The 27,130-nt window shown below is 48.9% G+C and overlaps 1 protein-coding gene across 1 annotated transcript; it reads right to left on the reverse strand.

Moving 5' to 3' along the window:
- Positions 1-376: 376 nt before the first annotated feature.
- DDX27 (DEAD-box helicase 27) lies at positions 377-26,770 on the reverse strand. Its single transcript, XM_030826704.1, has 21 exons — positions 26,524-26,770; positions 23,319-23,465; positions 21,131-21,190; positions 20,714-20,879; positions 19,195-19,241; positions 18,987-19,073; positions 17,887-17,992; positions 15,847-16,020; positions 14,390-14,540; positions 11,365-11,464; positions 11,061-11,202; positions 9,681-9,834; positions 8,541-8,622; positions 8,258-8,435; positions 5,694-5,800; positions 5,411-5,513; positions 2,444-2,538; positions 2,225-2,348; positions 1,748-1,835; positions 733-807; positions 377-620 (listed from the first exon to the last, which is right to left on the reverse strand). Exons 1-21 carry the CDS (start codon positions 26,614-26,616, stop codon positions 602-604), a joined length of 2,298 nt encoding a protein of 765 aa, XP_030682564.1. The 5' UTR covers positions 26,617-26,770; the 3' UTR covers positions 377-601.
- Positions 26,771-27,130: the final 360 nt, after the last annotated feature.

Raw genomic sequence — 27,130 nt, forward strand, 5'->3', positions numbered from 1 at the left:
AGTGCAGTGAGTTGACTGGATTCTCTTCAGCACACACAACATCTGGTGCATGGTTGGCATTCATGCTAAAGTTCTCTCCTGTTGATATTTTAGAACTAAGAGTTATCATTTAGCTATCTTCTTCAGCTATCATTTAGCTCTTAGTTCTAGAATATCAACAGAAGAGAACTTTTTTGGTTTTTTTTTTAAGAGACAGGGTCTTGTTATGTTCCCCAGGCTAGAAGAAAACTTCTACCAAGAATTTCCTCACTCCATACCCAGTTCCTCTACAAGCATAAAGATTATGCATTCCAACTGTATGTGGTGATACCAAGCTAGTAGACTGTGGGCACATTTTGCCATTGAGGAAGAGATAGTAATAAGATATACACTTGGATTGGTTTCTCTTCCTCTCAAAAATACTTTCATTTAATATAGTCATATGAAAGCTAATCAGCAAGAAGGGAGGTTGACAGACATGCTTAGGAAAATAGCTACATACCATACCACCACACCAAACTTTTTTTTTAAACAAATGGAGAAACGACAGACCAGCCAGGATGACTTCCCACAGGGAAGGGATTTAAGGGCTGCCCCCATGAATTTCTTCAGGCCACAACAGCTACTTCCTCCTCTTGTATCTGTAAGAAAATCAGAGTTAAGACCAGAATGAGGATGGAGAAGCTCCTTTTCCATGAAAGGTTTTTATCTCTAATCCCAAAACCTATGCCCCTCCAAAACAGCCAGTATCACCTGGATTTAGATTTAAAGTTTCCTCCTCGTCTCTGGTGGGGCAAGCCCAACTGTTTCCTTTCTTCAAAGGAGGGGCTGTGAGAGAAGATGAGATGCTGAAATTAGCAAACTGTTCAACAAATGGGTGTTGTCTCACCCCCACTCTACCCAGCTCCTACATGAAGCAGTAGCATCTCTGGGATGCATCATTTTCAGGCCCTAAGTTCTAAGCCTTTATGTGTTTCCACCTGATAACGTGTTTCTGGAAGTCAGGGCCCAACTTTAAAACAACGTTGGAAGAGGCCCTTTTTAGGTATATATGACTACTTGGGAAGCTTAGTCTGCCCCTACCCCAACCTTGGGCTGGGGAAAGTGGTGTGGGACAACATATTCCTAAGAGCAAGCCAGGATTCTGTTTGGGGTTCTGCAGGATGGAACTTGAGATGAAAGAGTTATCACTCCCCTGAAGGAAAGCTCCATTTCCGAACCCAACAATGTACTATTTCACCTCCTCCAAGGCAGGAACAGTGCTAACTGAACACCCCTCTCCTGTTCTCACCTTGGGATCCTCAGGTAGCCCTGAGAGGGGTGGGGGGTGGAGAACAGACAGGTACCCTTGAATTTACATAGTATAAAGCTATAGGTATGCAAGAACTGGGAATGGGGAAGGAGGGAGAAGACTCATAGCTTCCATTAGAATACCAAGGGCTTGCCGGGCACAGTGGCTCACGCCTGTAATCCCAGCACTTTGGGAGGCCGAGGCAGGCGGATCACAAGGTCAAGAAATCAAGACCATCCTGGCAAACGGTGAAACCCCATCTCTACTAAAAATACAAAAATTAGTTGGGCGTGGTGGAGTGCACCTGTAGTCCCAGCTTCTTGGGAGGCTGAGGCAGGAGAATCACCTGAACCCAGGAGGTGGAGGTTGCAGTGAGCTGAGATGCACTCCACCCTGGGTGACAGAGCAAGACTCCGTCTCAAAAAAAAAAAAAAAAAAATAGAATACCAAGGGCTCCATGATGACTTAAAATCCTACCCAGCTCGATACTGTTTCAGGGCCTTCTTGCTTGTGTTGGTGAGTTCTTCATCAAATACAGATTTCTTCCCCTGCTTTTGCTTCTTGGCTGTGCACAGAGAGAATGGGTTACATATGGTTGTCTTTGGCCCAAGCTCCTAAATCCCCTTAAGTTCAAGGTAATGATTCCAAGTTCAGTGGATGCTCTGGCATCCAAAGACTATCTTAATTCTGTCCTCACCAGCTCCTCCAAGTAGCAGCTGGTGAGGCCTTAGGCTCCGGAGTCAGAAAAGCTGGCGTTCAAATCCTAGTTCTCACCAACCACAAGGTCACTATGCCCCTTAGACCAATGGAGGGATAGCTGTACACATTGGTACATACTAATTACTCAAATAATGTGGGCTATTGTCATCATCCCTCAGATTTTCTCCCTGACCCAAAGCATAGGCTTCAGGGAAAACCTTCCTACAAGCTCCTTTGGGCTCCCCATTCACCTACCAGGACCTCTCACTGGCTCCTCCTCGGGCATTGCTCGGGCCCGCTTGGCTCTGCGATTCCTCTTCGCCAGCCGTTCAGCAAACATCTGCGCCTTGAGGATTTCAAATTGGGACCTTTCCTCTGCCTAGGGGGAGTGGGGAGGTGTGAGTGTGGAATACACCAGGCCTCTCTGACCCACCCCACCGAGTGGGCCCAAACTCCAAGAGGGAGGCCACTCACAGTCATCTCCCCCTTTTTTTTGGCATCCTTCATAAACTTCTTCCTTTTCTTCTTTCCTCTTAAGGCCAAGTCAAATTCCTGCAGAGCTTTGGCAACTGGGATGAGAAGAAAGCATAAGATTTCAGGGATGATTTTATCTTTTTTTAAGCTTACGATAAGAAGTGCACCTTTTCAACTGGTAAGTTAGCAGATTAAAATGAAAAGCGGCAAGCACTTCTTGGCTGAGTGCAGTAGCTCGTGCCTGTAGTCTCAGCACTTTGGGATGCTGAGGTGGGTGGATCACCTGAGGTCAGGAGTTTGGGACCAGCCTGGCCAACATGGTGAAACCCCGACTACTAAAAATACAAAAATTAGCTGGGCATGGTGGTGCGCCTGTAATCCCAGCTACTCGGGAGGCTGAGGTGAGAGAATTGCTTGAACCTAGGAGGGGGAGGCTGCAGTCAGCTGAGATCGCACCACTGCACTCCAGCCTGGGCGACAGAGCGAGACTCTGCCTCAAAAAAAAAAAAAAAAAAAAAAAAAAAGAAAAGCCGCAAGCACTTCTTCCACTGATTTCCTCCATCTCACTAAATAACATGCTTTTTTGACTATTTCTCAATCCATTTAAGATACTCATTACAAACCTCCTGCTATGAAGGATGAAGATTTAGGTCACTTACACTACTTTACCCACCAATACAGTTATAACTCTATTTTTATCAGAAATTTACCTTATATACACCCTTATTTTGTCCCATCAAATATAGACAGCATTTCTAAAACTACTGGTATACCCTCTAGGAGGGTAATTTTGCAACCTCTAACAAAACTAGAAATACAAATATCCTCTGACCCACTATTCCACTTTTAGGAATGAATCCTGCAAGCCAAATATACACTTGCTTAATTGTAAAAGGGCATATGTGCAAGGTTATTCCCTATGTCACTTGTTTGTAATGACAAATGATTAGTTTTTAGGTTTTCTGTTGGTGGTGGTGGTGGTTTCTTTTGAGACGGGGTCTCATTCTGCTGCCCAGGCTGCAGTTCAGTGGCAGAATCTTAGCTCACTGCAACCTTGACCTCCCTAGGCTCAGGTGATCCTCCTACCTCAGCCTCTCAAGTAGTTAGACTATAGGCATGTGCCACCACATCTGGCTAATTTTTTGATTTTTAGTAGAGATGGGGTTTTGCCATGCTGCCCAGGCTGGATGGCAAATGACTGTAAACAACCTCAATGTCCCTCAACAATCTACTCATATGATGGAAGAACATGAAGCCATTAAAAAAAACAAAAAGGAGGCCGGGTGCGGTGGTTCACACCTGTAATCTCAGCACTTTGGGAGGCCAAGGCAGGCGGATCATGAGGTCAGGAGATTGAGACCATCCTGGGTAACACGGTGAAACCCGTCTCTACTAAAAATACAAAAAATTAGCCGGGTGTGGTGGCAGACACCTGTAGTCCCAGCTACTCGGGAGGCTGAGGCAGGAGAATGGGATGAACCCAGGAGGCAGAGCTTGCAGTGAGCCGAGATTGCGCCACTGCACTCCAGCCTGGGAGACAGAGCAAGACTCCATCTGAAAACAAAAAACGAAAAGGGCAGCCATATGTGGGCCTATATAAAACATATCTCTAAGCTTCAAAATTAAGTGAAAAGGCAAGGCATAGAACAATGTGAACTTATAAGTGTTTTGGGTCTTTTTTAAAGGGAGATGGAGAGGATATCTGTATTAAATATCTCCTGACTTTTTTTAAATTATTTTTACTGTGGTTATATATACACATATAAAACAAAGGTTGTCAGCTGGGCGTGGTGGCTCACGCTTGTAATCCCAGCACTTTGGGAGGCCGAGGCGGGCGGATCACGAGGTCAGGAGATCGAGACCACGGTGAAACCCCGTCTCTACTAAAAAATACAAAAAATTAGCCGGGCATGGTGGCGGGCGCCTGTAGTCCCAGCTACTCGGAGAGGCTGAGGCAGGAGAATGGTGTGAACCCGGGAGGCGGAGCTTGCAGTGAGCCGAGATTGCGCCACTGCACTCCAGCCTGGGTGACAGAGCAAGACTCTGTCTCAAAAAAAAAAAAAAAAAAAAAAACAAAAAACAAAGGTTGTCATTTTACCCAATCTTAAGTATACAATTCAGTGGCATTACTTAAATTCACAACATCATACAACCATCACCACTATTTCCAAAACTCCTACCGGGAGGCTACTCACTGACATCATCGAAAACAGAAGCTCTGCAACCACTAATAATTTCCTATTACCCCCTTCCCCTAGCCCTAAGTAATCTATAATCTATTTCTGCCTCTGTGAATTTGCCCAGCTAGGTATCTCAGGTAAGTGGAATCAGACAGTATTTGTCACTTTGTGTCTGGACTATTTCATTCAGCTTAATATTTTCAAGGTTCATCCTTATGACATGTATCAGAACTTCATGGCTGAATAATATTCCATTGTGTGTATATATACACACACCCCAAATTTTATCCATTCACTTGTTGATGAACATAGTTTGTTTCCACCCTTTTGCTATTATGAACAGTAATTCAAAGAACACTGGCATCTAAGTATCTGTTTGAGTCCGTTTACAGTCCTTTACAACAGTGGTCCCCAACCCCCAGGCTGCATACGGGTTCCAGTCCATGGCCTATTAGGAACCAGGCTGCACAGCCGGAGGTGAGCGTTGGGCAACCAAGCATTGCCACCTGCGCTTGGCCTCCTGTCAGATCAGCAGCAGCATCAGATTCTCACAGGAGCATGAACCCTATTGTGAAGTTCGCATGCAAGGGATCTAGGGTGTGCACTCCTTATGAGAATCTAATGCACCCCCCACACCCCAAATGTGGAAACACTGTCTTCCACGATACTGGTCCTTGGTGCCGCAAGGTTGGGGACCGCTGCTTTACAGTATAGAACTAGGAATGGAACTGCTGAGTCCTGTGGGGTAATTCTGTATTTAGATTTCTGTGGAACCTCCCTGACTTACTTTTCTCCTTCTTCCTCTCTTCTTTGGTTTGGAACCAGCTCCTCTCGGGCTCTTGGACCACTGCCTCCTTCCCCTTCTCCAGGAGCCGCTTTGCTGTATTGATCTGTAGAGATAACAAAAAGATGCCTGCCGTGAAACCCGTATCTACTAACACAGGAAGCCACCGCCTGCAAATGCCTGGGGCTCTGATGAGAAAAACATTTCAGAAGGGCAGCACCAGCAGGCATGCAGCAGCTTGCTTACTGAGCAGCCCTGTGAACAAGATCCCACTTCGCAGCCTCACCTGAGCTTCCGACTGCTGCATCTCTTTTTCCTCTGCCTCTAGCTGCAGAACTGCATACACATCTTTCTCCATTTTCTCAATCTTGTCCCGGAATTTGAGGATGACATCTCAATGGGAGAAAATAAAAAGGATTTACAAATAAGGGAAGGCCAGGCATGGTGGCTCACACCTGTAACCCAGCACTCTGGGAGATGGAGGTGGGAGGATTGCTTGAGCCCAGGAATTTGAGGCCAGCCTGGGCAACATGGCCATACTCTGTCTCTACAAAAAAAAAAAAAAAAAAAACGCTGGGCCCAGTGGCTCACGCCTGTAATCCCACGCTTTGGGAGGCCAAGGCAGGTGGATCATCTGAGGTCGGGAGTTCAAGACCAGCTTGGCCAACACTGTGAAACCCCGTCTCCATTAAAAATACGAAAATCAGCTGGGTGTAGGGGCACACGCCTGTAATCCCAGCTACTACTCAGAAGGCTGAGGCAGGAGAATCGCTTGAACCCACGAGGCAGAGGTTGCAGTAAGCCAAGATGACACCACTACACTCCAGCCTGGGCAAAAGAGTGAGACTCCATCTAAAAAAAAAAAAAAATTAGCCATCATGGTGGCAAACACCTGTAGTCCCACCTACTCAGGAGGCTGAGGAGAAGAACTGCTTGAATCCAGGAGTTCGAGGCAACAGTAAGCTATGATCGCACCGCTGTACCCCAGCCTGGGCGACAAAGCAAGACCTTGTCTTAAAAAAAATAAAATAAGGCGGTGGCTCAAGCCTGTAATCCCAGCACTCTGGGAAGCCAAGGCGGGTGGATCAAGAGGTCAAGAGATCGAGACCATCCTGGGCAACATGGTGAAACCCCATCTGTACTAAAAATATAAAAATTAGCTGGGCGTGGTGGCACATGCCTGTAGTCCCAGCTACTTGGGAGGCTGAGGCAGGAGAGTCACTTGAACCCAGGACTCGGAGGTTGCAATGGGCCGAGATCGCACCACTGCACTCCGGCCTGGCGACAGAGCGAGACTCCATCTCAAAAATAAATAAATAAAATAAAATAAAATAAGGGTGACTACTAATACTATGTAACTGATGAAAATAATTTAGCTGTGCATTTACTGACATAGGAAATGGTGTTTGTAATGTGTGCCTTCTCTGCTTCATATCCCCCAGACTCAGAGTGGCCCCTGCCTACCGCTCTGATCTTCTGTGTTCCCTGCTCACCACGCCTGAGCCTCCTGACCTTTCTCTTGTTCTCACACACTAAGCTCGTCCCTACCTCACAGCCTCTGCCCTTGTTCTCTCAGCTCAGCACTTTGCCCTCAGACCTCTCATGGCTGCCTCATTCTGATCATCCAGGACTCAGCTCCAATGCCAGCTGTGCAGAGGCCTTTCCTTAACAGCTTAATGAGGCAGTCTCCTCCTGCTGTTCTCAATCACATCTACTGTTAGCTTATTTATTGTCTCTTTCTCCCAGAACCACAGCTCTGCTTTGTTCCCTGCTGTATCCCCAGCACCTAGAACAGAATCAATAGCACTAGGCCCCCAGCAGGACTCAATAACTAGTCGCTGATTAAATGAAGACAATGAAAATGAAAAAAATAAAAGGGACATTTAAGAAAGGAAAAATGGTTTGAAAGGACATACACCTAAATGCTACCAGTGGTGAGCTCTTTGACACAGAATTACATTTTTTTTATTTACTAATTTCCAACAATAAATATGTACTTTTTATTTCATTTTTTAGAGACAGGGTCTTGCACTTTTGCCCAGGCTACAGTGCAGTGGTGCAATCATAGCTCACTGCAGCCTCAACCTCCTGGATTTAAGCCATCTCCTGCCTCAGCCTCCTGAATAGCTGGGACTACAGGCACATACCACCACGCCCAGCTAATTTTTTTTTTTTAGAGACAGGCGTCTCACTATATTGCTCAGGTTGGTCTTGAACTCCTGGCCTCTAGCAATCCTCCTGCCTTGGCCTCCCAAAGTGCTGGGTTATAGGCAAGAGCTACCATGCTCAGGCTAAATAGGTATTATTTTTATAACTTTAAAAATTTTTAAGGCTGGGCATGGTGGCTTATTACTGTTAATCCCAGCACTTTGGGAGGCAGAAGGTGGGTGGATTGCTTGAGCCTAGGAATTGAAGAACAAAACAAAACAAAAAAAGACTTTAAAAAAAAAAAGACTTTAAAGAGGATGTGCTTTATAGGACCCCTACAGATCACAGGAACAAAATCAATGAAAGGACCCAAAAAGAATGAGTACTGATCTCTCTTCTCCACTGCCAATAGTAAGGGAAAGAGGAGTTTAGTGAGAATTTTGCCCCAAGCGACCTTCTCTTCCCAATTTTCCACCTAAATGGGGCACTGTGTTTACAATTCTGTCATAATTCCCTTCTACACACAGGAGGCAAGCTCAGAGAGGTGAGGCGAAACCTGCACATGGTCACTCGGCAAGGAAGCAGCAGGGCTGGAATTCAAATCTGGCTCTGAACTACAAAGTACCTGCTCTCAGCTGTTACACTCTGTCCTTGCCCCGCCCACCCGAGCCATTCTGCACTGCCACAGGGGTGCCTGCTCACCTTGGGGAAGTATCCTGGCCTTCACAGGGGCCTTGGCAGCTTTTACAATCTCCTTCAGCATCTTCCGCTCATCTTCTCCCACCAGAGAAACTGAGCGCCCAGCCCTGCCAGCACGTGCTGTTCGCCCCACCCGGTGGACATAATGTTTGATGGTATTAGGCATTGTGAAGTTGATTACCTAGAAGGTCAAAAATGAACATCAGTCAGGCCTGGCAAAGGAAGGGGGGTGCAAAGAGGCAAAAAGACTTCCACCAAAAGTCCAAGGAAGACAGGCTCTGCTCACCGTTTTGACCCCCTCAATGTCAAGTCCACGGGCTGCCACATCAGTGGCCACGAGGATGTCAATCTGTTCATCCTTAAAACGCCTAGAAACAGTCACAAACAGCTGTTCATCCAGACACCCTCCCCTAATAATGCTCCACAAGAGCCTGAGCCAGCAGAGGACAGAATAGGGCATTAAAATGGGGATAGAGGCCGGGCACGGTGGCTCACGCCTGTAATCCCAGCACTTTGGGAGGCCGAGGTGGGTGGATACGAGGTCAGGAAATCGAGACCATCCTGGCTAACACGGTGAAACCCCGTCTCTACTAAAAATACAAAAAATTAGCCAGGCATGGTGGCGGGCGCCTGTAGTCCCAGCTACTTGGGAGGCTGAGGCAGGAGAATGGCGTGAACCTGGGAGGCAGAGCTTGCAGTAAGCCAAGATTGCGCCACTGCACTCCAGCCTGGGCGACAGAGCGAGACTCCATCTCAAAAAAAAAAAAAAAAATGGGGATAGATTCTAAATGTGAGCACATGGGATATTTACACCCACCCTTCAACAACCCATCATACAGAGCAAACGTAGTTCTGTGTCTGCTAACAGCATGGGCAATTGTCTCAGTTTAAATCAGCCTATCTTTAACAAACACCTTTCAGCACCCTCTGATGAACAGGGTTAGGTGGAGAGTTCTAAAGGGTTCCTCCTTGCCAACCACCTTGATGCCATTCTCTGAGGATTAAACAAGAAATCACATGGAAAGCACACAGCACAGTGCCTGGCAAAGTAGATGCTCAAGTAATGGCTGCTAACTTTGACTCTAAATCTTGTTCAATCGGACCCAGGAATGTTCACCACTCTCAGAAAGCTTCCAAGAAGAGACCATGTGTTGCCTTTCTAAGCCGGCTTCCTCTGTCACCCCACACAACAGCTCCCATGCTAGGGACAAGCATCCAAGGACATGAGGGTCATCTCTATGAAGTCAGAGTTCTAAATGCATCTAAGACATGACCTCACAGTGGTTAGGTTAAAATGTTCAAGGCCAAGATCATCCTATGTGTCCCCTGCTAATGCTCTAATAGAATGCTCAGGGTCCTCTTCTTCCTTCTATCTGCTCTGCCCCAGAAGGATGGTGGGAGCCTCAGTCCCCACCCCAAATGTTACCGGAGGGCCTCCAGCCGCTGCGTCTGTGACAAGTTGCCATGGAGCTCGCCCACCTGCAGCCCCATGAGCCCCAGGAGGATGTGCATGCGGTGGGCCTGCTTCTTGGTCTGCGTGAACAGCATCACATGGTCAGTGAAGGTCCTCGTCAACAAAGCTGGCAGGAAGAGAGGGCTGAGCTGGCAGCTGTTTCTAGGCTCTTATTCAACATGTACCCCCTCCTCATCCACAAAGTATGGTCACTGTGCCTGGCACTGGATAGACAGGCACTGTCCCTGTCCTGTGGAACTCAAATTCCAGGGTGGATACAGAGAAGCCAATTCCTGGGGGGTGAAAAGTGTTGTAAGAGAGAGTGCAGGGACGAGGGGGAAGCAGCTAAGGGCTGGCCTCTCTGAAGAGGTGACATTAGGTTGAATGACAAGGCAGATGATCCATGGGAAGATCGGAAGATTCTAGACAGAGGAAATGGCAAACATGAAGGCCCGCAGGCAGGAACGAGCTTATAGTGAGAAGTGCAAGCAGGTGGCCGGATGTAGTGGCTCATGCCCGTAATCCCAGCACTTTGGGAGACCAAGGAGGACAGATCACTTGAAACCAGGAGTGCAAGACCAGCCTGGCAAACATGGTGAAACCCCATCTCTACTAAAAATACAAAAATTAGCCAGAAGCGGTGGCAAGTGCCTGTAATCCCAGCTACTCGGGAGGCTGAGGCATGAGAATCATTTGAACCCAGGAGGCAAAGGCTGCATTGAGCCAAAATCGTGCCACTATATTCCAGCCTGGGCGACAGAGCAAAACTCTGCCTCAAAGGAAAAAAAAAAAAAAACTGCAAGCAGGCAAATGTAGCTGGAGTCATGAGCAAGCCTCCATGGCTGGGGACCCCGGGCAGGCAAAGGCCAGGCCCGAAGAATCCTAAAAGAATAAAATGTTTGGATTTTAGTCTAAGACCAATGGAAGCCACCGCAGGGTGTTCAAATAAGGACGTAACAAGTACGAATGTCTTCTGCAAGTAATCATTGTAAATGCTCTACAATGCAGAGAATCACAAAGGGCCGAGTGGAAGTGGGGAGCTCGAGCAAGAGGCTGCGCAACGATCCAGGCGACAGAGGACAGTGGTCTGGACTGACGGGTACAACCGCAGCTGACGCCAAGTGGTTGGGAGTTGAACAGGACACAAAGAGGATTGGTGAGGCAATAAAGCAAAGGGAGGAAGGACCCATGGAGAAGTGAGGCAGCGGATCATCGTTAGTGCAGTGCAGCCTCTGTGCTGGGGAAGACTGGACAGCAGAGGCGCAGGGGAAAAACCAAGCACTTCAGCATGGATACCACGAGCTCAAGGAAGCTGACCAGCCCACCCAACCCAGGCTTGCCCTGGGCTGCCACCTGCCACGATGGCTTCCCGGTCTCCTTCCCGATTAGGCCGGATCCGGATGAACTCCTGCCGCAGGAAGGGAGCCACATCTGTGTTGCTGTTCACAAATATCCGGACAGGATTCTTCAAGGAGACAGAAGCCAGATCTTTCACCTGCCAAGCACAAAGCCAGGTTTGCTCAGCTCTCTGCGAGGTGGTGGGGAAGGAAGCAGCAGTGCTCACCCCAGACAATCCCCCTCAAGCCCAGCCAGGGTCCGCCGCACGGCCCCCTCTGCGTACACCTGCCACCCTCCACAGAGAAGTTCCTCAGCCCACCTCGTCTGTCATGGTGGCCGAGAAGAGCATGGTCTGGCGGTGGTGGGAACACATTCGGATGATCTCCTTCATCTGCTCCTCAAAGTACTCATCCAGCATCCTTGGAGCAGAGAAAGACATGGCAAAAATGGAGAGAGTGCTCTTCGGTCACAGTGAGGGACACAGGATTGCATACCAGCTGCTGTTTGTTGTCATTGGTTATATTTAGGACTCATCTATTTTGTTATTTTATCTTTTCACCAAGAATTATCATTTTGCCACATTTGCTTTGTCTTTTTGTGGCAAGTCAGTCACAGATGTCATGACACCTTACCCCAAATATTTCAGCACACAACTCCTAAGCACTAGGACCTTCTCTTACAGAAACACAACTTCATTAACACACCCAAGACTTTCGAGTGGGTGAATATCTAAAGTACAGGCCATGTTCAAATTCCTTCAGCTGCCTCCAAGTTCCAAGTGTGTTTTTTTTTTTTTGGAAACGGAGTTTCACTCTTGTTGCCCAGGCTAGAGTGCAATGGCGCAAACTCTGCCTCCTGGGTTCAAGGGATTCTCCTGCCTCAGCCTCCTGAATAGCTGGGATTACAGGCATGCACCACCACGCCCACCTAATTTTGTAATTTTTTTTTTTTTTTGAAACGGAGTCTTGCTCTGTCGCCCAGGATGGAGTGCAGTGGCGCGATCTCCGCTCACTGCAAGCTCTGCCTCCCGGGTTCACGCCATTCTCCTGCCTCAGCCTCTGGAGTAGCTGGGACCACAGGCGCCCACCACCACGCCCGGCTAATTTTTTTGTACGGCATTTCACTATGTTAGCCAGGATGGTCTCGATCTCCTGACCTCGTAATCCGCCCGCCTTGGCCTCCCAAAGTGCTGAGATTACAGGCGTAAGCCACCGCGCCCGGCTAATTTTGTATTTTTAGTGGAGATGGGGTTTCTCCATGTTGGTCAGGCTGGTCTTGAACTCCCAACCTCAGGTGATCCGCCTGCCTTGGCCTCCCAAAGTGCTGGGGTTATAGGCATGAGCCACTATGCCAGGCCAAGTTTTATTTTATAGTTACCTTTTGTTTTAGTGCAAGAACCAAAGTTCCTGCCTTGCAACTGGCTGCCACGTCTCTAGTCTTCCTGCATCTAGAAAAGCCCCCTCAGCCTGGGCAGTATAGCAAAACCTCATCTCCACAAAAAATGCAAAAATGAGCTGGGGCCAGGCAAGGTGGCTCATGCCTATAATCCCGAAACTTTGGGAGGCCGAGGCAGGAGGGTCTCTTAAGCCCAGGAGTTCAAGACCAGCCCTGACAACATAGCGAGACCCCGTCTCTATTTATTTAATATAAAAAAAGCCAGGTATGGTGGCATGTGCCTGTAGTCCTAGCTACAGGACATTGGGGGACTGAGACAGGAGGATCACCTAAGTCTAGGAAGTAGAGGCTGCAATGAGCTAGTGTTCGCACCATGGCACTCCAGCCTGGGTGACAAAGCGAGACCCTGACAAAAAAAAAAGGAACGAAAAGGCCCCTCATCCTTCTCACACTCTGGATTCGAATAATTATTTCCCAGTAACTGGATTCAGAGAAATCCTCATGGGGACAGCACTGCTGGGCACAGCTGTGCCCTGCATTCATGTTCCATCATGAGATACTGTTGGCCAGTTTGTTCCAGAACTGTGGATGTGAGGTTGGTCACTTGGCTATAGTGTCTGCCAGATCACTCCACTGTAAAGGATCCTTTTTCTCTTTATACATAATAGTAATCTGTGAGATTCCTTGGATTCCATGTTTTCAGCAAGCCCAACCCCTTACAGCATTTCTCTCCCCAGTGCAGGCTACGGTCTAGGTCCAAGTATCACACAGAACTGTCTCCTGATCTTCCAAATCTCAAACACTTCCTCCACCTTTTTTGGTCTTTTGAGATACATACTTGAATAGTTTTCCTCCCCCTTAAAACCTAAACCAGATTACATCCCCTTGGCTTAAAATGATCTCTTTTTCATCCTTTAGGCCTCAGGAATGGGTCTTTTGGAATGGGCCTCAGAATGGGAGTCAGCCAATCGGTTATTCAACAAGTATTTACTGAGCACCTGCTATATACTAGACACGCCCCTATGCATGGGGGTACAGCAGTAGCCCCGTCATGAATACTGCATCCTAGGGAGAGAGGGGAGACTCGGCACTCCTCCTCAGTGACAATGCAGGCAGGACGGGAGGGGCAACTCAGGGCAGGACCATCACAGGGTGGCCAGCAAAGGCCCCACTAACAAGGTGACAACTGGAACAGAAACCTGAAGGGGCAGGAGATGGCTTCAGGCTGAGGAAACGGCAAATGCAGAAGCCACAAAGTGGGAGTGTGTGGACAGGCTGTGCCAATAGGCGGGCTGTGGGATGTGAAAACAGAAGGACACGCTAAGAATTCGGAACAGAAGCTGCCATTCCCCAATCTGGTGAAGAGTCAGGGATTAAGGGCCTGCAACCTTAGCATGCTTCGGGGCTGTTTGCGAGCTCCTTCCCCTGCCCCACCTCCAGCCCCAGTCCAGAGTTCAGGAAGAGTTCCTTCTGTTCAGTCCCAGAGCAAAGAGGTGAGCAGATGGCACAGAGAGGAACAGAGAGCTGGGGGGCGAGGTAGGGGGAGAGGGAGTCCCCGCTGCAGTTACAGAGGCCCTGTGGGAGCTGCGCTGGCATTTCCTCCCTCCTCAGCTCAACACTATGATGTGCGTGTGTCTTTATCTCCCACTTACAAACGAGAAAAGATTTTGTTTTGAGAATCTAAATGTTTCCAAATCTCCCTTAGGAAGTGGCAGGGCCAACATTTGACCAGCCTTATCACTTAACCACCATAATAGAGAGAGAGAAAAAAAAACAGGAAAACATGGGCTAAGGCTGGGCAGAGGCCCCAGCACAAGTGGCTGATCTGGTATCGCACACCAAAGGCCATGGCCCAGAGCCACAAAGAATAACGCAGTGTGGCAGGTCCACATCCAGGTTGTGGGCCTTGGAACCCCACAGTGCCCTGGGCCCCACGCTGTGTGGAGCACCTGTCAGCCTCGTCCAGGATGAGCACCTCGATGCTGCTCAGGTGGAAGGAAGGGCAGTTATGGAGGTGATCGATGAGCCGGCCTGGGGTGGCGATGAGGATGTCAGGCGCTGCCCGAAGAGCTGCTTCCTGAGACTTCACATCCAAGCCACCTGCAAAGAGAAGAGAGCCCCACCAGGCAGCCAGGTCAGCTGCTCATGGGTGTTGACTGAGCACCAGCCACTCACCAGGCCTCAGGCCAGATGCAGAGGAAACCACTGAGAGAGTAAGACTAACAAAGGCCCAAGCACATGGGTTTCCCAGAAACATACTGGGAAAGACAGATCAGGTCATTAAAACTGTGCTAAGTGCAAAAATCAACAATGATGATGACACAAAAGCACTTCAGAAGAGAATGCATGGGCTGGGCGAGGTGGCTCACGCCTGTAATCAATCCCAGCACTTTGGGAGGCCAAGGCAGGTGGATCACCTCAGGTCAGGAATTCCAGACCAGCCCACCCAACATGGCAAAACCCCATCTCTATTAAAAATACATAAATTAGCTGGGCATGGTGGTACACACCTATAATCCCAGCTACTCGGAAAGCAGTGGAAGAATCATTTGAACCCAGGAGGCGGAGGTTGCAGTGAGCCCAGATCACGCCATTGCATTCCTGCCTGGGCAACAGAGTGAGACTGCCTCTCAAAAAAAAAAAAAAGAGAGAATGCCTGAAACATCCAAGGACTAAGAGAAGCAGCTGCGGAAAGTGATGAAGTCTCTGTTACAGGGAGACAAAGATCACTTCTGACTTCAAATTGCACAAGGAGGGCAAAATGCAGGCTAGATAACACTATCATCGAAAAACGCTGCCCAAAGTAATATTTGATTCATTATTCTCACAGAGCAGAAATTATATCCCAAATTTGTTCAGTACGAAGAAAAAAAGTTCATCGTTTTCAGGTTTCGTTTGTGAAGGTTGGTTAAGTCTCAATCAAATCCCACCCGCCTAAAGCACTATGAAAACAGGTCGGCTGGGCGCGGTGGCTCACGCCTGTAATTCCAGCACTTTGGGAGGCCAAGGCGAGCGGATCATGAGGTCAGGAGATCAAGACCATCCTGGCTAACACGTTGAAACCCCGTCTCTATTAAAAAAATACAAAAAAATTAGCCGGGCGTGGTGGCAGGCACCTGTAGTCCCAGCTACTCGGGAGGCTGAGGCAAGAGAATGGCGTGAACCCGGCAGGTGGAGCTTACAGTGAGCCAAGATTGTGCCACTGCACTCCAGCCTGGGCAACAGAGCGAGACTCCTCCATCTCAAAAAAAAAAAAAAAAAAAGTCTTCCAGTTTTTAAGTGGATTCAATCAACACAAAGTGCCTCTCCTGGCACCTGTCACCAACACCAACAGATGGCAGGGCACATCCACCCTCCACCCCACCACAGTCTCTCAGGGGCTGGCAGCCCTTGGCCAGAAACTCACCCACAGCCAGGCAGGTGGTGATGTTGCAGAACTGGGCCAGCTGTCTGGTGACAGAGTGCACCTGGATGCCCAGCTCTCGGGTGGGCACCAGCACCAGCACGCGGGTGACTGGAGCCTGGCGGGGTTTGTAAATCAGACGCTCCAAGACAGGCAGGGCAAAGGCAGCAGTTTTACCTGGAGGGAGGGGCAGCAAGGAAGCAAGGAGAAGATGTTCAGTTCCCTCCAGGGTTAGGTTTTCACCAGAGCACAGAAAAACTACGTCTGGGAAATAAAGGAACTTATTTTTCATAGAATATTTTTTCTGCTTTCAAATCACATGGTCAGGCTCACATATGTAATCCCAGCACTTTGGGATGCCGAGGCAGGCGGATCACCTGAGGTCAGGAGTTCGAGACCAGCCTGGCCAGCATAGTGAAGCCCCAATTCTACTAAAAATACAAAAAAAACTTAACTGGGCATGGTGGTGGGAGCCTGTAATCCCAGCACTTTGTGAGGCCAAGGCAGGCAAATCACCTGAGGTCAGGAGTTCGAGACCAGCCTGGCCAATATCGTGAAATCCCGTCTCTACTAAATATATAAAAATTGGCCAGGCTTGGTGGTGGGTGCGTGTAATCTCAGCTACTCAGGAGGCTGAGGAAGGAGATTCACTTGAAACCAGAAGGCAGAGGTTGCAGTGAGCTGAGATTGCGCCACTGCACTCTAGCCTGGGTGACAACGGCAAAACTCTGTCTCGAAAAAAAAAGAAAAAATAACAGCCGGGCACAGTGGCTCATGCCTGTAATCCCAGCACTTTGGGAGGCTGAGGCAGGTGGATCATGAGGTCAGGAGTTCAAGGCCAGCCTGGCCAAGATAGTAAAACCCCGTCTCTATACAAAAATTAGCCAGGCATGGTGGCGCATACCTGTAATCCCAGCTACTCAGGAGGCTGAGGCAGGAGAAGCACTTGAACCTGGGAGGCGGAGGTTGCAGTGAGCCGAGATTGCACCACTGCACTCCAGCCTGGGCAACAGAGCGAGACTCTGTCTCAAAAAAAAAAAAAAAAAAAAAAAAAAATCTTTACTCCTCTGATATGGCAGGGCCAGGAGGCCACGGTCACAGAGATCAGGGATACTGCAAGAGGATTAAATGAAAATGACCTTCATCGGACCCTTTGAAATTTGTGGCCCATTACTAGACCGGACATCCTCTCATGCACTGTTTATCTTACAAAATTAATCCTTCAGTAGGCCAGGAATGGTGGCTCACACCTGTAATCCCAGCACTCTGAGAGGCTGAGGCAGGTGTATCACTTGAGGTCAGGAATTCGAGACCAGCCTGGCCAACATGGTGAAACCCTGTCTCTACTAAAAATAGAAAAATCAGCCAGGTGTGGTGGCGGGCACCTGTAAACCCAGCTACGGGGGAGGCTGAGGCAGGAGAATCACTTGAACACAGGAGGCAGAGGTTGCAGTAAGCCGAGATTGCGCCACTGCACTCCAGCCTGGGTGACAGAGTGAGACTCCATCTCAAAACAAAAAATTAATCCTTCAGTAAACTGAATAAGCTCTGCAATCTAGGAAACACTGTTGTATCAGTGCCAATTTCCTGGTTTTGATTTTGTCCTACAGTTATGTGGGATGTCACCATTGATGAAGGATTCGAGAGACCCTATGCACTATTTTTGCAACTTGCCACTCATCTACAAATACTTCAAAATAAAGTGGTTGCAAATTTAAAAGTCCTTTACTCTCTCAACTGCACCAGTATAACTTTTTTGTGTTACAAAAATTTTATGGCCAGGCACAGTGGCTCACGCCTGTAATCCCAGAACTTTGGGAGGCCAAGATGGGAAAATCGATTGCTTGAACCTGAACCTAGGAATTCAAGACCAGCCTGGACAACAAAGTGAGACCCCTATCTCTACAAAATAAAAAATAAAAACAAAATAGTTCAAAAAACCAAGAATACTTATTTAGCAAACCAGCCTTTTGGTAAGTCAACCTAGAGCCCAGCCCTGGCCGTAACACCCTTCTGCCCACCCTGGGTCCCTATCCTTTTCACCTGTCCCAGTGGCTGCACAGGCACAGATGTCCTTCCCCAACAGACCCACAGGTATGCACGCCTTCTGGATCGGGGTGGGCTGCTTGAAGCCCATGGCTGTAATGGCCTGAGGAAAAAAGAACTGGGTCAGACAGGGTTGAGTGGGGGAAGTCTCAGCACAACACAAACAGGGCAGCGGGGGGAGTGCTATTCACAGTAGGGCTGCCAGGGAAGGTCTCACTGAGCAAGGGATACTGAGTTGAACCCTGAAGGAAGCTAGAGAGCACCCCAAAAGATTTCTGGAAGAGTCTTCCAGGCAGAGGGAACAGCAAGTGCAAGGGCCCTGAGGAAGAGGAGGCCTAACCTATTTGAGGGCCAGCAAGGAGGCCAGTGTGGCCAGAGCAGAATGAGTGCCAGGAGGTGTCATAAGAGAGGGCCAGAAGGGGCAGAGCCTTGTAGGTCAATATAAGGACCCGGGCTTTTAAGATGAGTGAGACTGGGAAGTTCTGAAGGACTTAGAGAAGAAGACGAGGGACATGATGGAACTCATTGCTTAAGAGAGTTCTCGGCCAGGCGTGGTGGCTCACGCCTGTAATTCCAGCACTTTGGGAGGCTGAGGCGGGTGGATCACAAGGTCAGGAGATCGAGACCATCCTGGCTAACGCAGTGAAACCCCATCTCTACTAAAAATACAAAAAATTAGCAGGGCGTGGCAGCGTGTGCCTGTAGTCCCAGCTGCTGGGGAGGCTGAGGCAGGAGAATGGCGTAAACCCGGGAGGTGGAGCTTGCAGTGAGCCGAGATTGTGCCACTGCACTCCAGCCTGGGTGACAGAGCGAGACTCCGTCTCAAAAAAAAAAAGAGAGAGAGAGAGTTCTCTGGCAACTGTGTGGACAAGAGTTGAGGGAAGCAAAGAGAGAAGCAGAAAGTCCAGTTAGGGGTGGCTGCAATAATCCCATGGTTGCCAAAATTAGCCACTACTGGCCAGGCACAGCGGCTCAAATCCCAGCACTCTGGGAGGTTGAGGCAAGAGGATTGCTTGATGCCAGGAATTTGAGACCAGCCTGGACAACATAGCAAGACCATGCTTCTACAAAGAAAATTTTTGACAAGAAGCTGCTACCTTCAGAAGAGGGCGGGAAAGGTTCATGTCCTGAAACGAGAGGTTTTCATCGTACTGAGATGCATCTTCAAAAAATCCTCCTGCTTCCTACACCAGAAAACCAAAAGAGAGATGAGAATTCAACAAAAAGGGCCAAGAAACCCAAATGACCTTAAACTCCCTTCGGTTTGCCAACGAGCTGCATACTGTCTTGCAGCCCCAAGCTCACCTGTCCTTTCTTCTTCTTCTTCTTCTGATCCTTTACTTTGAGTGTATCTATGGAGAAAAACTTAGCTGATGACCATGGCTCAGACTTACAAAGCACTTACATCCTGCTGGACACTGTCCGAAGTGCCAGTGCCACACATTAGCTTCTGAGGGGTGACCATCATCAACCTCGTTTCACAGATGAGGACACTTTGTGGCAGCATGGTGAAGTAACTTGCCTAAGGTCAGAGAGAAAGCTAACCCAGTGACTCTGGTCCAGAGACCAGGCTCTCGACCACTACACTGTATTATGATGCTTTAGCACACATTTCTGTAAGAAATACTTATTGAGGGCGGAAGTGGCTCACGCCTAAAATCCCAGCACTTTAGGAGGCCAAGGCGGGTGGATCACCTGAGATCAGGAGTTTGGGACCAGCCTGACCAATATGGTGAAACCTCATCTCTACTAAAAATACAAAAATTAGCCAGGTGTGTTGGCGTGTGCCTGTAGTCCCAGCTCCTTGGGAGGCTCAGACAGGAGAGTTGCTTGCACCCAGGAGGCAGAGGTTGCAGTGAGCCAAAATTGTACCACTGCACTCCAGCCTGGGTGACAGTGAGACTCCATCTCCAAAAAAAGAAATACTTATTGAGCACCTACTATGTGGCTGGACCCATCTGAGTATGTCACCCCAAATGAGTTTGTATCACAGTGGCATCCGGCAGCCGCATGGGGCTAGATGGGAAAAGAGTAAACTACCTACGAAGTACAACAACCCAAACAAAATCCCAAGAGAAAAGAAAACCTAAAAGAAAGGATTCAGTGGGCACAGTGGCTCACGCCTGTAATCCCAGCACTTTTAGAGGTCGAGGCGGGAGGACTGCTTGAGCCTAGAAATTTGAGACTAGCATGAGCAACGAAGCAAGACCCCGTCCCTACAACAAAAAAAATTAGCCAGGCGCAGGGACATGCACCTGTAGGCCCAGCTACTTAGGAAGCTAAGGCAGGAGGATCACTTAAGCCAGTGAGTTCAAGCCTTCCAGTGAGGTATGATTGCACTACTGCATTCCAGCCTGTGGATGGAGTGAGACCACATCTCTTTTGTTTTGTTTTTTGAGACAGGGTCTCATTCTGTGGCCCAGGCTTAAGTACAGTGGGACAATCTCAGCTCACTGCAACCTCTGCCTCCCAGTTTCCAGTGATTCTCGTACCTCAGCCACCTGAGTGGCTGGAATTACAGGTGCATGCCACACCAAGCTAATTTTTGTATTTTCAGTAGAGATGGGGTTTTACCATGTTGCCCAGGCTGGTCTCAAACTCCTGGCTTCAAGCGATAGACCCACCTCAGCCTCCCAAAGTACTGGGATTACAGGCATGAGCCACCGTGCCCAGCCAACATCTCTTAAAAAAAAAAAGTTCAATGTAGTAGGCAGAATATCTTAAAGATAAACTGTGCAGAAAAGTGGAGGAAACCCTACAAAGTAAAGGAGGATGTCTTCTGATCTCCTGTCCCCGTTACTGACACCTCTGCTGTAACGTCTACCTGCTTTGGTGAGGATGTTCTCATCAGCTGATGAGTAGTCAGTCTCTGAGGCTTCATCTTCTGAGCCTTCCTCATCATGCTCTTGAAGGTCTTCCTGCTCCTTTGGTTCAGAGCCTTCCTTTGCTTCTTTCTCCTTCTCCAACTTCCCAGACTTGGCTTCTTTATCCTGGGAAAAAAATTAAAGCGAGGGTGATGAGAAACTTCTAGAAATCCAGAACCTAAGTAGAGTGATAGGAAGCTCTCTGGCCTTAACGGACGGCTGTGGGGATTCTCAGTACAGATTCACAGCAAACACACAGAAGAGCGTGCCTGCCCCAGCCATGCCCCCCTCTGTAAGGGCTTCCAGAGAGATGGTGGGGTTGCGGTGAGAATAAAGTGTGGGGCATAACAACGAGAAATAGCCACTTTTCTTCTCACCTCTGTTTTCCTTTTCTTTCGAACTTTCTCAATCTTCTCATCTAATGTAGTGGCTGCCCTCTGCAGATAAAAATAAAGAGGTGAAAAAGAAATTTTCATTGAAACATTGAATAAGAGAACAAACTCTTCATAATTAACTTGAAAAAGAAAAAATTTTGGCCCTCTCTGAAAATATATATACATATTATACACATAAAAATTTTAGGCCAGGCACGGTGGTTCACGCCTATAATCCCAGCACTTTGGGAGGCCGAGGCGGGCGCATCACCTGAAGTCAGGAGTTCGAGACCAGCCTCAACATGGAGAAACCCTGTCTCTACTAAAAAAATACAAAATTAGCCAGGTGTGGTGGTGCATGCCTGTAATCCCAGCTACTCGGGAGGCTGAGGCAGGAGAACTGCTTGAACCTGGGAGGCGGAGGTTGCAGTGGGCCGAGATCGTGCCATTGCACTCCAGCCTGGGCAACAAGAGCAAAACTCCGTCTCAAAAAATAAAAAAATTTTTAAATCCTCTCCAGACGATCTTGAAAAGGCAATGCTAGTAAGGCTAAGCGCAGTGGCTCACACCTGTAATCCCAGCACTTTGGGAGGCCGAGGCAGGCGGATCACCTGAAGTCAAGAGTTCGAGACCAGCCTGACCAACATGGAGAAACCCCATCTCTACTAAAAATACAAAATTGCCAGGCATGGTGGCACATGCCTATAATCCCAGCTACTCAGGAGGCTGAGGCAGGAGAATCACTTGAACCCAGGAGGCAGAGGTTGCAGTGAGCCGAGATCGTACCATTGCACTCCAGCCTGGGTGACAGAGTGAGACTCTGTCTCAAAAGCAAAAAAAAAAAAAAAAAAAAACTACAAAAAATTAGCTGGGCATGGTGGTGGGCAACTGTAATCCCAGCGACTTGGGAGGCTAAGGTATAAGAATCACTTAAACCCAGGAGGCAGAGGTTGCAGTGAGCCGAGATGGCGCCATTACACTCCAGCCTGAGCAACGGAGAGAGACTCTGTCTCAAAAAAAAAAGAAAAGGCGGCCAGGCGCGGTGGCTCACGCTTGTAATCCCAGCACTTTGGGAGGCCGAGGCGGGCGGATCACGAGGTCAGGAGATCGAGACCACGGTGAAACCCCGTCTCTACTAAAAATACAAAAAATTAGCCGGGCGTGGTGGCGGGCGCCTGTAGTCCCAGCTACTCGGAGAGGCTGAGGCAGGAGAATGGCGTGAACCCAGGAGGCGGAGCTTGCAGTGAGCCGAGATCGCGCCACTGCACTCCAGCCTGGGTGACAGAGCGAGACTCCGTCTCAAAAAAAAAAAAAAAAAAAAAAAAAAAAAAAAAAAAAAGAAAAGGCAATGCTGGTTTACTTCAATCAGGATAAGGACCAGTGAAGCCTGGATTAAACTGTTCTGGACAGGCAATATTTCTCTTTGAAGCACATGAAATGGAAAATAACTCTGATGCATCTTCTAGTTTAACCAGATTCACAGAAAGTCATGGGATCTTGGCAAACAAGCAGATGACAATGACATCTGTGGTAGCTTTGGCTGTGCTGTGTGGGAACCAGGGACACTGCACAGTGACACCACAGGAGACCACCTGGCAAGTGCTCATACTTTGTTTGGTATTAAAGACAAGTCTTCCCCAGCAAGCAGACTCAGAAAAAAAAAAAAAGACACTGAGTCATTTGTGATCCCTGTGCCCATCTCATCAAAAGTATACCAGATATTTTCTTTTGAGCCAGTTATTTTCAAAGGAGTTCTAGTATCTGCTGAATGTAAACAGTTGGTCAGGCAGGTCAGGGCTAGGCCCTGAAACTCACAGTCCAATCTTAACAGCTCGAAGTCTGGAGCTGTCCATCACTGTCAGTCTCACCTTCTTCTCATTTTTTTTTTTTTTTTTTGGAGACAGAGTCTCACTCTGTCGCCCAGGCTGGAGTGCATGCAGTGGCACGATCTCAGCTCACTGCAACCTCCACCTTCCGGGTTCAAGTGATTCTCCTGCTTCGGCCTCCCCAGTAGGTGGGACCACAGGTACGTGCCACCACAATCGGCTAAGTTTTTGTATTTTTAGTAGAGATGGGGTTTCATCTTGTTGGCCAGGCTGGTTTCGAACTCCTGACCTCAAGTGATCCGCCTGCCTCGGCCTCCCCAAGTGCTGGGATTACAGGCGTGAGCCACTGCGCCCAGCCCCCTCACCTTCTTCTTGAGTTGGCTCATGACATCAGCCAGGGCCCAGCTGCCATCATACGTCCCCTCCTTCTCAGTGAAAACGAAGTCAGGGTTGAAATCAGCACTGCGATTCTTCCGCAAGGCTTTTTGTCGTCTGCCCAGCACAATGGGCCCCTGGGAAGAGTAAGAGACAGAGTGACTTTGGGGGTGAGATAAAGAATGATAGAAAGCAAGAAGGGGCCAGGCAGAGTGGCTCACACCTGTAATCCCAGCACTTTAGGAGGCCAAGACATGCGGACGAGGTCAGGAGTTCAAGACCAGCCTGACCAACATGATGAAATGCAGTCTGTACTAAAAACACAAAAAAGACGGGCGTGGTGGCTCACACCTGTAATCCCAGCACTTTGGGAGGCCAAGGTGGGCGGATCACGAGGTCAGGAGTTCAAGACCAGCCTGGCCAATATAGTGAAACCCCATCTCTACTAAAAATACAAAAATTAGTCGGGTGTGGTGGCACGCGCCTATAGTCCCAGCTACTTGAGAGGCTGAGGCAGAAGAATTGCTTGAACATGGGAGGCGGAGGGTGCAGTGAACCAAGACCACATCATTGCACTCCTGCCTGGGCAACAGAGTGAAACTCCATCTCAAAAAAAAAAAAAGAAATACAAGGCCGGGCGTGGTGGCTCACGCTTGTAATCCCAGCACTTTGGGAGGCCGAGGCGGGCGGATCACGAGGTCAGGAGATCGAGACCACGGTCGGTGAAACCCCGTCTCTACTAAAAATACAAAAAAATTAGCCGGGCGTGGTGGCGGGCGCCTGTAGTCCCAGCTACTCGGAGAGGCTGAGGCAGGAGAATGGCGTGAACCCGGGAGGCGGAGCTTGCAGTGAGCCGAGATTGCGCCACTGCACTCCAGCCTGGGAGACAGAGTGAGACTCCGTCTCAAAAAAAAAAAAAAAAAAAGAAATACAAAATAATTAGCTGGGTGTGGTAGCGCATGCCTGTAATCCCAGCTACTCAGGAGGCTGAGGCAGGAGAATTGCTTGAACCCAGGAGGCAGAGGTTGTGGTGAGCCGAGATTGCGCCACTGCACCCCAGGCTGGGTGACAGGGCGAGACACGGACTCAAGAAAAAAAAATAGAAAAGAATAAGGAAATGAGGGTCACACCTCTCTCAGCAACTGATAGATCAAGCAGACCAAAAATGAGTAAGTCTGTAGAAAATTTGAACAGCACAATTAAAAAGCTTCATCCCAATGAATGTATACAGAACACTGCATTTCTCATTACAGAATGCATACGGAATCAAAAAAAGTGAAATCCATAGAAACAGAGAGTAGAATGGCGGTTGCCAACGGCTGGAGTGTGGTGGAAATGGAGAGATGTTGGTCACACGGTATACACTCTTCAGTTTTGCAATGTACAAGTTCTGGGGATCCAATGTACAGCATGGTGACTACAGTTAATAACAATGTATTGGGCTGGGCAGGGTGGCTCACGCCTGTTATCCCAGCACCTTAGGAGGCGGACACGGGTGGATCAGCTGAGGTCAGGAGTTTGAGGCCAGCTTAGCCAACATGGTGAAACCCCGTCTCTACTAAAAATACAAAAAATTAGCCGGAAGTGGTGGCGCATGCCTGTAGTCCCAGCTACTAGGGAGGCTGAGGCAGGAGGATTGCCTGAACCCGGGAGTTGGAGGCTGCAGTGAGCCGAGATCACGACACTGCACTCCACCCTGGGCGACCCAGCAAGACTCTGTCTCAAAAAAAAATGAAGTGAATGAGACTGGAGTGTTGGTCATGAAGGAGAGCTGTGAGATGAAAGTCAAGATGGGAAGGACAAGATCGTGAGGACCTTGAAAGCCAAGCGAAAGCAGGCTGGAGAGGTTTTTTTGTTTTGTTTTTAGCAATTTGAATCATTTCTTGAAAAACAAACACAGACAAACACTAAACACTGAGTTGGTGCCCGGAGCGGTCCGCAGGGTTGGAGGCCAGCCCCGCATCATGGGTGTGACCGGGCACTGTGTGCCTGTGCAGGGGCCTGGCTCCTCCGGGACTGGCCCATGACCTCCCACGGAGCGGGCTGAGCCAAGGCCTGTCAGAGATGGGGCCGCAGCCAGCAGGCCTGGGCGGCCGCCCGCGCCCACAGGGGACATCGGGGAAATGGGGGCAGTGTGCGGGACCCAGACGCTGCCTGAGGAGTCTTTGCAGGGTGGACAGGCCCGGGGGTCTCTACCAGCAGGCTGGAGAGTTTTAAGCAAGGGAGGTCTCTAACGTGACTGTATCACAAAGAGATCCCTCTGCTGCTAAGCGAAGAATACACTGGAAGTGCTTAAGATAAAGAGATGAAGATGAAGTATGTTTGGACTGCAGGTGTGCTGGTGCGCAGGCATGAGACAGCAGTAGCCGGAGCTAGGGTGGGTACTGTGTGAATGGAGAGAGGCGGGAGAAGCTTAAGAGAGATTCATGAGCTAGCTTGCAGAGCACTGGCGGCAGTGAGGAAGAAAAAACTGTTAAGAATAACTAAGGTTTCTGGCTTGAGAAGGGAACAGGATGAGAGTGAACACAAGTTCAGCTTTGGAGGAGTTGAATTTGTACAGGCCATGGGACATCTGAATAAACCTATCAAGCGGACGGATGAGAGTGCAGAGGGGACAACATCTGGGCTGAATGTTTGAAGGGCAAGCATCCTTTTCAGAACACCAATCCCTCTTTAATTGCCATACTGCTTAATGTCTGCAAGCCCCCACACCACCATGCGCTTCAGGAGAGTGGCACTCACCTTGTTCACTGCTACGTCCCCAACGCTTAACACTAAGTCTAGCACATGTAAGTATTCAATAAACACTGGCTCGGTGAACATATGAAAGTACAGCTAACCATGGCTCCTTGAGCAGGAACCAGGACTGACTTCACCTCTTACAAGGTGTAAGAGAGAGACCTGCTGTCTCTTACACAGGGCGTGGTTAAATATCAGTTCAGTGAATGGATACTGAGTTCAGCAAGGAGACAGGGAACGACACGGCCAAAGAAGCAGGCGGACGTAGAGAAAACCTAGTGGCGGGGAAACTGAGGAAGATCTTGGGGTCCCGGTGAGATCCTTTTCGGGAAACTTCCGGGGCTGGCAGGGGATGATGAGGATTCGGGGACAGGGACCTGAGGAATCGCAAGGAAAGGAAGCAGGCAAGGAAATGAAGCAGCCAAGGAAACCCAAAGACCAGAACCGTGCTAATACCTCCTCTTCTTCGTCCCCGGAGTCAGACTCAGGCTCCACTGGCACCTCGTCATCCTCGCCTATGGTCCCGATTAAGCCGAGGTCCGCTAGCATGTTGTCGCAGAAGCCACTTCCGGAAGCGAGCACAGCGTGCGGTCCGGCCCTTAACTTTTCGCAACCTCCTCGTCGTCTTTGCGCAAGTACCGTGCGTCACTTCCGTTCCAGAGCCCCTTCCTCTCTCCCTGTTCGACCTCTTAAGAGTGCGCATGCGGCAATGTGGGGCGGGGTTTCGTGTGACGACATCAAGGGGCGGGGCCTTTGGTAAGCAAATTCCATTGTCTCCGGCCTCAAAACGGTGGGAGTATTTGAGGAGGGTGCAAGGGTGAGAGAGTCTAAAGAGTTGCATTTATAAACTCTAGATGTGTATATTTATATACAAAAAAGCTGTGGGAGAAAATACAATAAGCAGTTAGCTGTGATTGTTTTGTTTCTGGGTGGTAAAATTCTAAGTAATTTTTTGTCTTTTGTTTTGTTTTGTTTTGTTTTTGAGGCAGGGTTTGGCTCTGTCGCCCAGGCTGGAGCGCAGTGGAGATCATGGCTCACTGCAACCCCGACTTACCGGGCTCAA

Source organism: Nomascus leucogenys, chromosome 13 (genome assembly GCF_006542625.1).
Source record: "Nomascus leucogenys isolate Asia chromosome 13, Asia_NLE_v1, whole genome shotgun sequence".
NCBI classification, from domain to species: Eukaryota; Metazoa; Chordata; class Mammalia; order Primates; family Hylobatidae; genus Nomascus; species Nomascus leucogenys.